The following is a 10,507-nucleotide window of genomic DNA, read 5'->3' on the forward strand; positions in this document are numbered from 1 at the left end:
AAGATTAGATCTGTCAGTTGAATTAAAATTAATTTTTAATTTAAAATAAAACGGTTCTGGGTGCAATGAGAGAGTTTTTTTTTTGCAGGCGATCTGCTCAGAAGCATCCAAAAATTTAACAAAACGGGAACAAAGCGATTCTAGACAATCCCCAGCCTCTGGCACGGAGTAGGTCATACGGTAGGAGCACAGTTCTGCTCCTAGTTGCTCTTTCTAGTGCCACCTCCTGGCGTTCAAGCGCATTGCAGGTGACCGGGTGGCAACCAGCCGGTCCCCGCGGGCTCTCGCACCCCTAGCAACAGGAAGTCCGCGTCTGTTTACTTGGTAACGGGGGTCCTCGCTCAGAGCAGCATGGCGAACGAGGAGAAGGAAAACATTGTTCGCAGTAAACGAGTGTTTATCAACCACATCGACACCTACACCTCTAAGCATATTGGAAAGGTAGGAGATAAGAGTTTGCTCCGGAGACACGGGTTTGCGGACGAGGAAAAAAAAAACCTTGCGAAATAAGTTAATGCATCCTTTCTTTTTATAATCGTGTGAGATCAGCTAAACTAAGAATTAGCTTCTTTAGCTCGTAACCGTATTTCTTAGGTGATGTCTGTGTCCAAAAACGTGTTACGACAGTAACATTCCGCAGACAAAGCTGTTTGGCATGGAGTTGCACCAGAGGAGGGATATTACAGGCGGTGGGAGCAGTTCAAAGAGCACCTGTTCTCTCTTCCTTGACCTGCAGTATCTTTCCAACTGTGCTGTCGGAGCGTCCTTGGAGGAAATCGAGGGAGAGGAGGAGGAGGAGGAGGAAAAAGCAGCTCAGAATGAGCTGCCCAAACCTAAAGAGGGAACTTTTCAGATTGTTGGAACCGTCTCTAAACCAGAAGAGAAAAAACTAGGTTTTGCACAAGAAGAATATTCAGTAAGTCAAAACACATCTATAAATCTAAAAAAAAATAAGGCATTCATCATGGTGCATCTCCTTGTGTGTTAGGAGCATACATGTGCACTGTGCTTCTCTGTATGACAAGTGACAAATTACCACTGTAATGATTACAGCAATACCTCAGGTGGAAACAATGTTTAATAGATATAGTGTCATCTCCATTTTCACTTTCCATTCCACAACAAGTCTGAAGTATGTACTGCCATGATGATGCTAGTGGCTGGAGAAACACTTGCAGAGTGCAGGGTATTACATGCAGGTAGTAAAACTATACGGTACATACAAAATGGGAAACGCTGAGCGAGGCAAGGCTGCTTATGAGTTAGACATGCTGATGTTGAGTCATTATTTATAGTACATCTTTGTGGGGAAACAAAAAGACCAACAGAATGTTAGCATATGTACTTAAAAGAGTAGAATTTCAATCAAGGAGTCACTATTTTACAAAGGGTTTTGGGAGTATGGAACAAGCTATCTAGCCATGTCATTGGAGCCTATTCTCTTTTTACAATAAATAGTTGGATGAGATCCTTTGATCAGTGAGCTACTAACTAATTAGCTCCAGTGGCTTGACAGGCAGAATGGTCTCCTCTTGTTTGTGTTTCATCTTCTGTTCTTGTTTCAAGATTTCAACAAATCATGATTAAGTTGATGCTTTTTGGTATCATTACAGATATCAACTCGAGAAGAGCTGCTGGACCGTCTCATGGAATGTGATGTTGTAATTTACAACATCAGTGAAAATGCTGACCAGGTGGATGAAGCATCCTGGGCAATTTCAGGTGTGAACTAACATAGATTTGGAAGCGGTGAAGTTATTGCCTTTTTCTATCACAGACGTATTCTCTGCCCTTTTGATCTTCTGCTCTATATGCGTTGTTAGAGCAGAAATGGTGAATTGCGAGATTATTTATGCATAATTGTCATGGTAGGGAATTGAAGCTATAACCTGTAAGATGAATAAAACAGATATACATCTCTATTATTGCAGAAAATTAAAGTTAAAGATAAGTAATAAGAGTACAAGTATTATTGAAAAATCCATAATAAATCTTTATTTTTCACCTTGCTTGGTCCTATTTCATTTTCTGTATACATCAGATATCTGTTCACACGGTGTAACCTGCAGCTATGCTGGTGATGCACAATAGTACATCTCTCTAAATCTGAAGATATTTTTTACTTATTTAACATTATGGCTTTTGACGTCAAACTTAAATGTCTCAAAATCCTTTGCGATTAACAACCTTGTTGAGACAGTTGTTTTATCACTATGTGGTGTTGAGAAAGAAGATTATACTTTTATTTAATACAGATTTGGCTGTAATGCTCTGTTTACTTGTGTCACCAATCAAGCAATATCAAAGTTACAGCTGGAACAGAACGCAGATGTTAGTGATCTCACCAAAACATAAAGCAACATATTAGTTCACTACTGCACACTCTGAACCGGCTTTCAGTGAAACATTGAATTTAATTTAGAATCACTTTCCTTGCATACAAATTACTCAGAGTTTTGGCTTACTTTGCAATCATGTTGTCTCCCTATGAGCCTAAGGAGGCGCTGAGGTCAGTTAATTGGCGAATTCCTAATGCAAGAAATTGTATATGGCTAATAAAGTGATCTTATCTTCTCTTAATTGTGACCTTCTCTGCTAATGCAAGTGTCCAGAGTAGATTAAAGAGAACAGTAGAAGTTGCTGTCTAATTTGGGCCTCCAATAGTCTTAAAAAGCTTGCCTCCTGTGACTAGAAAAGTATGCTTAAATCATACTTTTAAAAATTAGTTTTTGATCTTAAGCTGATTCATAATAGTGTGCTTTTAATTCCATTATAATATTTTTAACTTTGACTTTTTTCATTTTTAATTAGACCCATTTTATTTCTTCTGTTACTGTGTTTTTACTTTCTGTGCTTTGAACCTTGTGCATAAAAGTAAATGTCATACCACACTGTGCACCGTTACACTGTTTGAAATTCACAGAAACATTGCTTTTGCATGATTAAATTCTGTTTCAGCTCTGCATTCAGAACTGGAGAATTTCAGCAGCCCAAAGATGTTCATCTTAATATCTACTGTGATGACATGGGCACTTAGCAAACCTGTTGATCCTGTAAGTAAACTACAGCTCTGATTTTATTCTTTTAATTGCTTAGTCTTTTTCATATCTTAAAAAATATCTGATCTTTTAGACAAATGCACTAAAATGTGCAATTGCTGCAACAGGTTCAAACCTGAGGAAAAGCAAGAAATTAGTTTAGGACATGAGACCACTTACAAACATGATACAGTATGTTATGATACATGATATGTGTCAGCACTCTGTGGTGGTTGCTGTTGTTTTCTAGGATGATCCAGAAATCCCTTTTACTGAGGATGACTACAGAAGGAGGAGACCTCATCCCAATTTTAAAGATCACATCAGCACTGAGAAGTTGGTCATTAAACTGGGCAAAACAGTAAGCAGCTTCCGTTACAGCACATGGAATCAGAATAGATCCACTCCCAGGTCATCTCGGGAAACTCTGTTCACAACTCTCCTTTTGTATATATTGTTTTTTTTTCTGAAATCTGTTTGTGTGCCCTTTGACAATAAATAATTGTTTTGTATTACAGAAAAAGTCCAGGTTGTCTACCTATGTTGTTGCTTCTGGCCTTCGGTATGGAATGGGGGAGCAGATCTTTCACTTCTTTTTCAAGGTCAACATTATAAACAGCTTCATAATAGCAGTACTAATAATATGATGAAGCTTGATAACTAACATTCACATTCATGTGGTCTCTTTTTTAGGCCTCATGGCTGGGAGAGCTTCCATCGATTCCAGTCTTTGGACAGGGCACCAACATCATCCCCACCATTCATATCAACGACCTAGCAGGGTATGTTGCTTGAACTCCTCTTTTCCACTTTGCATTCCAAACTTTTGCACATAGTACACAAATGTGTATTTACACATCTGGATGCAGAATACCTGTGAGCTTTCAGTTCGTTGATGACTGAGGCTGTGCCTTTTCTGTTTTTTTTCAGAGTGATCCAGAATGTTATAGATCACAAGCCAAAGACTCACTACTTATTAGCTGTGGATGATTCTAAAAATTCGTTAGAAGACATTGTGAAGGTGTGGATTCACGTGCATTCATATATTAATTTATCTACCAAATATACTAATAATTAGTATTTTAAGATAAAAGAGACACTTTGTTTCTCTGATATTTTACTGTTTTTATGTTGTATTGTAAAAAATGTTTAGCACTGAATTAAGCACAGTTTGTCTGTGTCCCGGGAAATGCATTCTGGGTCTTTACTTTGTTCTTTCCACAGACTGTAAGCTCTGTGCTTGGACCTGGTAAAACACAGCGGGTGCCTAAAGAAGACGCTTTCCTCAACAGGGAGTTAATGGTGTGTGTGTTACTCCTCTTAATACTACTGAAGACTCATCTCATATGTATGGCGACAATTAGAGTCACGTGGCAGTGCTCTTCATGTTGTTTTGAATTTGAACTAGTTACTTAAGTTGAAAGATAAAATGTATATTTTTATTTTTTCTGTTTTATTGTATGTTAACAGCTGATTCTGACAGATTTGCATTTTGTAGTACGTAAATTGCCTTTCAGTTTAATAGATGTGTAGAGTGGAACAAATGATGTTAATGATGACATTAGATGTTAAATCTGTTAAATGTATAGTTTGTGTGTGGTTTTGAAGATTAGGATCAGTGTGAGTTAAAGATTAATTAATGGCAAGCTTGATTTCTTCTCACCCAGATTTAATCACCCAGACTAAACCATATTAATAACAGTCAAGGTTGTTATAACAATATAATAATACCATTGCTTTTACTTTATTTATGAACTAAAAAGGGCTTAAAAATAGTAGTGGGAGCTGTAAGTCGATTTCTGATGTTTATTGACAGTATATAGTAACTCCTGGTTGTGTCTAAGATTTCTAAGACTTTTGCACAACAGTGTAGACAAATATAACAAAATGTTAAGACTAAACTGAAGTGCTCTGCTCTACAGTACATAACACACTTCTCGTTCTTTCTCTCCCCATCTCAGCAAGCAGACATTGACTCCCTTGCAGTGAGCCTACGTATGGAGACTGTCTTCCTGAAAGAAAATTTTAATATCCGCTGGGTGACAGAGACTGGGCTGATTGAAAACATAGAACACATAGTTAAGGAATATAAACAAACAAGAGGGCTTTTGGTAAGTGACTTGCTTCACGGGGTAGTTAAGATAGAGTCCCCGTCATTAAGAATGGAATAAATGTGTACCAGCTGGCCTTCAAAACATTTATTCTTACAGGCACAAGTGTGTCAAAAAACAAAAAAGTCATGAACAAAAAAAATCTCATTTTCTCTATACAGATCTGTTTGTTATGTGTGGTGCATTTCTATCCGTTTGGGTATTTTTGGCTTGAGAGAATTGTGCATTGGATTCAGCCTCAGGCTTTAACTGAACATTTGTACCTCAGCCCACAAGTAAAAATGATGTTTAATTTTGTATGACATTTGTTGTATTTCTTGCAGCCAATAAAAATCTGTATCCTTGGCCCTCCTGCTGTTGGTAAAAGCACAGTGGCAGAAAAGATCTGTGAATTTTACAAGCTGCATCACGTTAAAATTAAAGGCGTTATCACGGAGGCAATTGCAAAGCTTGTAAGTTCTGACAGTGCAATATCTCGTCTTTCTAATATTGTTAGTCTTACTGCTTTACAAAAACACACACATTACACACATAGCAGCATTTTATAAACTGCAATTTATCATAGTGAAACCAAGAGTCAAACTAAATTATACAATCAAAGTTATAATGAAAAGATAGGTCATTATGAGAGTTCTAAAAATGTTGACAGTCACAGAATCTTTAATAGATTTGGTAGATTGCACAGAGCGGTGCACAAGAGGCTCTGCTGTCCATTGTTTTGAGCCTGGTCTTCAGCAGAGCTAGAAACCCTGAAAGAGTAGATCTCAGTTTCAGAACGTGATTACACTCCTGCAATAGGCCCTTAAAATTACCTTTAGACAGGCGCAGGAGAACTTCAAAGTCCAATCTAAAGTTCACAGCGAGTCTGTGCAATTTATAGAGAATGGGAGTTAATGCAGGGTACTTTTAGTTAGTGCATGAGCAGCAGAATTCTGGAATTTGGAGGCCTATTTAGGAAATAAGTAAGAAATCAAAGTAGTCTAATCTTAATGAAATAAAGGCATGTAGCAGAGCATTTCTTGACTCTTGTGACATTCATAACTTGTGCTTCATCTGACAACACAGAATCAAAATTAACACCAGGGTTTCTAACTTCCATGAAAGATCCAATTTCAGCATCTTGAACCAAACACTGAAGTCATCACTTTTTGAACCTGATTTTGGAAGCCTATGAACATAACCTTAGTTGTCACAGTGAAGCTTAAAAAAGCATTTTGATATTGAAGCCATGAAAAAATAAGTCATGATTACATTCTGAAAATGAAAAAAGCAAAGGATGCTTCAGCTGTATTCACAAGAAAATATTTATTTTCAATGCAAAAAGTGTTTATTGAACTTGTTATGTCGATGTAATAAAGATGCGTTTCACTGGTGTGGTTTTATCTCAGGAGGTGCAGTCCCGAATGGAGGAGGGAGAGAATGAGGGTGAAGAATCTGGGGGAGGAGCACAGGAGCTCCTGGAGGCTCTGAAGGAAAACATGGAGCAGAACTCAGGTAACCTGGGCAGCTCTTCATCAATCAGTCACCCATGTGTCTGAGATTATCATAGGCCTGCAACATTGGTTATGTACACCTGGAACTGTGAAGATCTAGGGAATAAACAAGGAAAAATGGATCTTATTAAAGTTCACAGCACAAATGTTTCAGAATAAAAGTAGACATTATTCTTTAGCCATTTTTGCTAAAGAAGATTTAGTACAGTTACATTTAGAAATCGAAATGTTCCTGAATTGAAACTAAATGACAAGTCTGAGATGTGTTTTTTTTTCATTCTTTTCAGTCGGTGTTTTTCCTTCCTTATGCAGAGACTCAATTCAATTAATTCAGATTTACTACTGCTTTGTAACCTGATCTTGTTAGATCTCAGAGCCTCATGAGGTTGGGCCTAGTCAGCACAGGTGGCACTTCTACTGGCAAGCATCTATGATCCAGCAGGATTTTAATTAGCTGGATATCTGCTGCTCATGAGTGGGTCCAAGCTTGTTTACAGCTACCAGTCCTGGCTCCATGTTTTCCATGCTGTTATTTAGCTCTAATGTAACCCCACATATATCTTGCAAGTAGTGAAATTGTAGGTACGGTTGCTCAGTGTTAGTATCATTATCAGTCCTGCAACCCTGCAATCATTTTCAATTGGCTACGTGGAAGCTTAAGCAGGTATATCGGTACGCTCATATATAATAATTAAGGAGCATTTAATCTGCAAAATTAAAATTAAAAAAGAATCTCCTTCTGCCCTCCTTTAAATTGCCCTCCTTTAACTTGGTTTGGCACTGGTCAGATCCTGAGAGTGCTGGTCTGGAAACATTAGATGAGATACCTCTGAGGAAACACAGGTTGCTGTTGCAAGTGGTTTTGGTGGCACTGTTCTCACTAGAAAAGAATAGCCAACAAGCAAATGCCCTAGGAAGGCCGACCATAGGATAGTCCATGTTAAAATGAGGTCCTATTACCTCATCATGAAAGATCCCACAGCTTTGTTAAAAAGAATTGTGGTGTACTGAGTAAATTACACTCTGGAACTGTGCAATCTGCTTACTTTAATATCCCCCTTAATTCAGTGGATGAAACAATTTGGTATACAATATATTTTTTGTATAGAATAACTCTTGATTGTGTTAAGTCTTTTGCATATCCAGTCCAGCCTTTTTTTGTTGTTATTTGTACAACTATATATGTTTTAAGTCAGGACTGTGTTGTAGTCTGATAAAAACTTGTCATGTAGTCACAGTCATGTTTTTTCTTTTGCTGTTCCATTTCTCAGGTCGATTAGATGATCAGTATGTCATCCGGCTGATGAAGGACAAGCTGAAGTCAAAACCATGTCAGAACCAGGGATTTGTTTTAGATGGTTTCCCAAAGACGTATGAGCAAGCTAAAGAGCTATTCTATGGTAATCCCTGCTTTTTTTAATTCATACCCACCAAACATTTATAATAGTGCATTTCCTTCAAGTAATATGCATTTATTGCCTCTTTAGGAGATGAAGATGAACCAGAGGATGCCAAATCCAAAATACCTCCATTTGACAAGAAAATCATACCAGGTTAGTCTGTGACTTACAAACATGCACTTGAACAGTTCTAGCTCAGCCTTGTTGCTCATTACGATTTTCCCCTTGTTGCTTTCAGAGTATGTCTTCTCCCTGGATGCCACTGATGAGTTCTTAAAGAATCGTGTGCTGAACCTGCCAGAGAGTGTGGTTGCTGGGACTCATTACACCCAGGATCAGTTTTTGCGCCGCCTGGCAGCCTTCAGAGAAGCTAACGTTGAAGATGAAACTGTGCTCAACTACTTTGATGAGCTGGAAATTCACCCTGAGCACATCAGTAAGACTAGGAGCACACATGGAGCACATATTTAGTTTCAGAGATGCCTAAATGACCAGTGTAGTGAATACCCCAGTGTGGGGAATTGTGGTTGAAGGTGAATTAGTCGTTAACCTTAAATTGTATCTATCTTGGCTATATTTAGATATTTCCAGCAGAGATGATGCTGAATACACAGCTGTGATTGAACAGATTGAAAAAGTTGTTGGGAAACCCAGAAACTACGGGCCCACCGTGGAGGAACTGGAAGAGGTGGAGCGCAGGAATGCTGACGAGAGGCTGAGGCAGGAGGCAGCCGAGCAGGCAGAGAGGGAGAGGAGGGAGGCGGAGGAGGCCGCAGACAGAATGGCACGCTGGGAAGAGTGGGTATGTTCCAGTTCCCAGAAAGGAAAGAGTGTCTTGAGTGTCCCTGCCACTGTGAGTGCTCTTCTTGTCACGGTGAAAAAGCCCCCCTTCACTATTTCCAGATTGATCCTTGCAATATTTTGTCTTTGAGCTGTTCTACTTTGAGAAAAATAAAATTAGCAAACATTTCCTTACAAAAATGTACTTACTGCTGATCTCAATTTGCTTCTGCCTTTTTTCAGATTCTAAAAGTGATTAGATTCCCCGGTGTACACAGGTGCCCTTACTCCGGTTTGTTTCTCCAGTTCACGAGGTGTTTTCTCTCAGCCAATGGCTGTTGTGCTCGGAAGTCACCGGTTGTGCTTGATAAAAAAGGGGAAAGTATTTCCAGTGCCGTGTGCTGCGTGTCTCCAGAACAGGCGTCTTGAGGAGGTGAAGCGGCAGGAGCAGGAGCTGCTGGAGGCGCAGGCAGTGCCCCTGAGGAATTACCTGATGAGGAACGTCATGCCCACTCTCACGCAGGGGCTGCTCCAGTGCTGCCGGGTGAAGCCCGACGACCCCGTGGACTTCCTGGTACCGTTCCCCCCTCGGCACTGCATCTCTCTGCCACTCTCTGGACAGTGAACGTCACACTGTGCTCATTACTGCTCTGCGCAGAAAATGACTCTTCCCCCTGCCCACGCACCAGCTTCTGCTTTTAGAAAAACGAAAAAAAGAACATGTAGATGGTGTGTTTTCCTGGGGTTCCCCTTGACACCAGAATAAAAGTCTTACTGTAATTCAACAGAAAAGGCCCCCCACCCTCTATAGGGTGATATTGTTTTACTGGCCAGTATATTTGAAACCAAGCAGGAATAAATACAAAAGAAACAAGCAAGGGTTGATTTCCTGCTGAAAAGAGAAAAAAAGAAAAATAACTTTTCGGCTGAAGAGCCTTCTTCTTCACAACCGAAGACGGCTCCACAGCCAAAACGTTGTGTTCCTTTTCTTCTCTTTTCAGCAGGGAATAAACCTTCACTTGTTCCTTTCAAGCCTACGCACGCAGCTCCCTATTTGAACATATGAATACCAAAGAACTGTCTTTGTGGAGCATGGGGTTTGAATGGGAGGATGCTAAATATTAATAAATGTGGCTTTATGTTGTATCACATTACATTCAAACTTTGGGTACTTTAATAAAAAAGGAAATGTGGATAGTGAAATTGTTACAGAGCATTATTTTTCAAGAATATATTTTTAATTTTAACTTGTACTTTATCGTTTTATTTCAGGCAGAATATCTGTTCAAGAACAACCCTCAAATTGATTGAACAACTGAGCTGTTTTTAAGCCGAAGAAGCACCTCTTTAAGACAACTGAATTTTGTCTTACTGGATCAAACATCAGAGACACATGGTGCCTTAAAATGTGTTCTGTTCTATTTGTGAGAATTTCATTCACTGCAATATAATTGTATTAATTATGTTTTGTGTGGTGATTATCCCTTTCTTATGTAACAACATGTAAAGATTAAGACAGGCTCCTGAAAAACTGAAACACTGTAGATCCTAAAGACTGAATACGTTTAGTTTTGTTGCTAGATTTAAAATAAAAAAGTAATAAAACACGATATTTTTAGTTTCATTTTAAAAAGATATTAGTTTTTTTTAAAAAAAAGACATACTACGTATTCACAAGAGAAAAC

At 38.8% G+C, this 10,507-nt stretch overlaps 1 protein-coding gene across 1 annotated transcript; it reads left to right on the top strand.

The window, feature by feature from the left end:
- The first annotated feature begins 351 nt into the window (after nucleotides 1-351).
- ak7b (adenylate kinase 7b) lies at nucleotides 352-10,427 on the top strand. The gene is made up of 18 exons (XM_088925120.1): nucleotides 352-441; nucleotides 737-916; nucleotides 1,614-1,722; nucleotides 2,959-3,053; nucleotides 3,289-3,399; nucleotides 3,557-3,640; nucleotides 3,732-3,820; nucleotides 3,969-4,059; nucleotides 4,263-4,340; nucleotides 5,000-5,149; nucleotides 5,473-5,601; nucleotides 6,538-6,643; nucleotides 7,914-8,042; nucleotides 8,130-8,195; nucleotides 8,281-8,478; nucleotides 8,624-8,844; nucleotides 9,238-9,396; nucleotides 10,095-10,427. Exons 1-18 carry the CDS (start codon nucleotides 352-354, stop codon nucleotides 10,131-10,133), a joined length of 2,124 nt encoding a protein of 707 aa, XP_088781246.1. The 3' UTR covers nucleotides 10,134-10,427.
- The last annotated feature ends 80 nt before the right edge of the window (nucleotides 10,428-10,507 follow it).

Source organism: Atractosteus spatula, chromosome 9 (genome assembly GCF_055471065.1).
Source record: "Atractosteus spatula isolate fAtrSpa1 chromosome 9, fAtrSpa1.hap1, whole genome shotgun sequence".
Taxonomy (NCBI): Eukaryota; Metazoa; Chordata; class Actinopteri; order Semionotiformes; family Lepisosteidae; genus Atractosteus; species Atractosteus spatula.

Coding starts and splice junctions, on each gene's coding strand:
- ak7b (XM_088925120.1), top strand. CDS start 352: ATGGCGAACGAGGAGAAGGAAAACATTGTTCGCAGTAAACGAGTGTTT. Junction 1,723..2,958: donor AGCATCCTGGGCAATTTCAG/GTGTGAACTAAC, acceptor ATTCTGTTTCAG/CTCTGCATTCAGAACTGGAG. Junction 8,479..8,623: donor AATTCACCCTGAGCACATCA/GTAAGACTAGGA, acceptor GGCTATATTTAG/ATATTTCCAGCAGAGATGAT.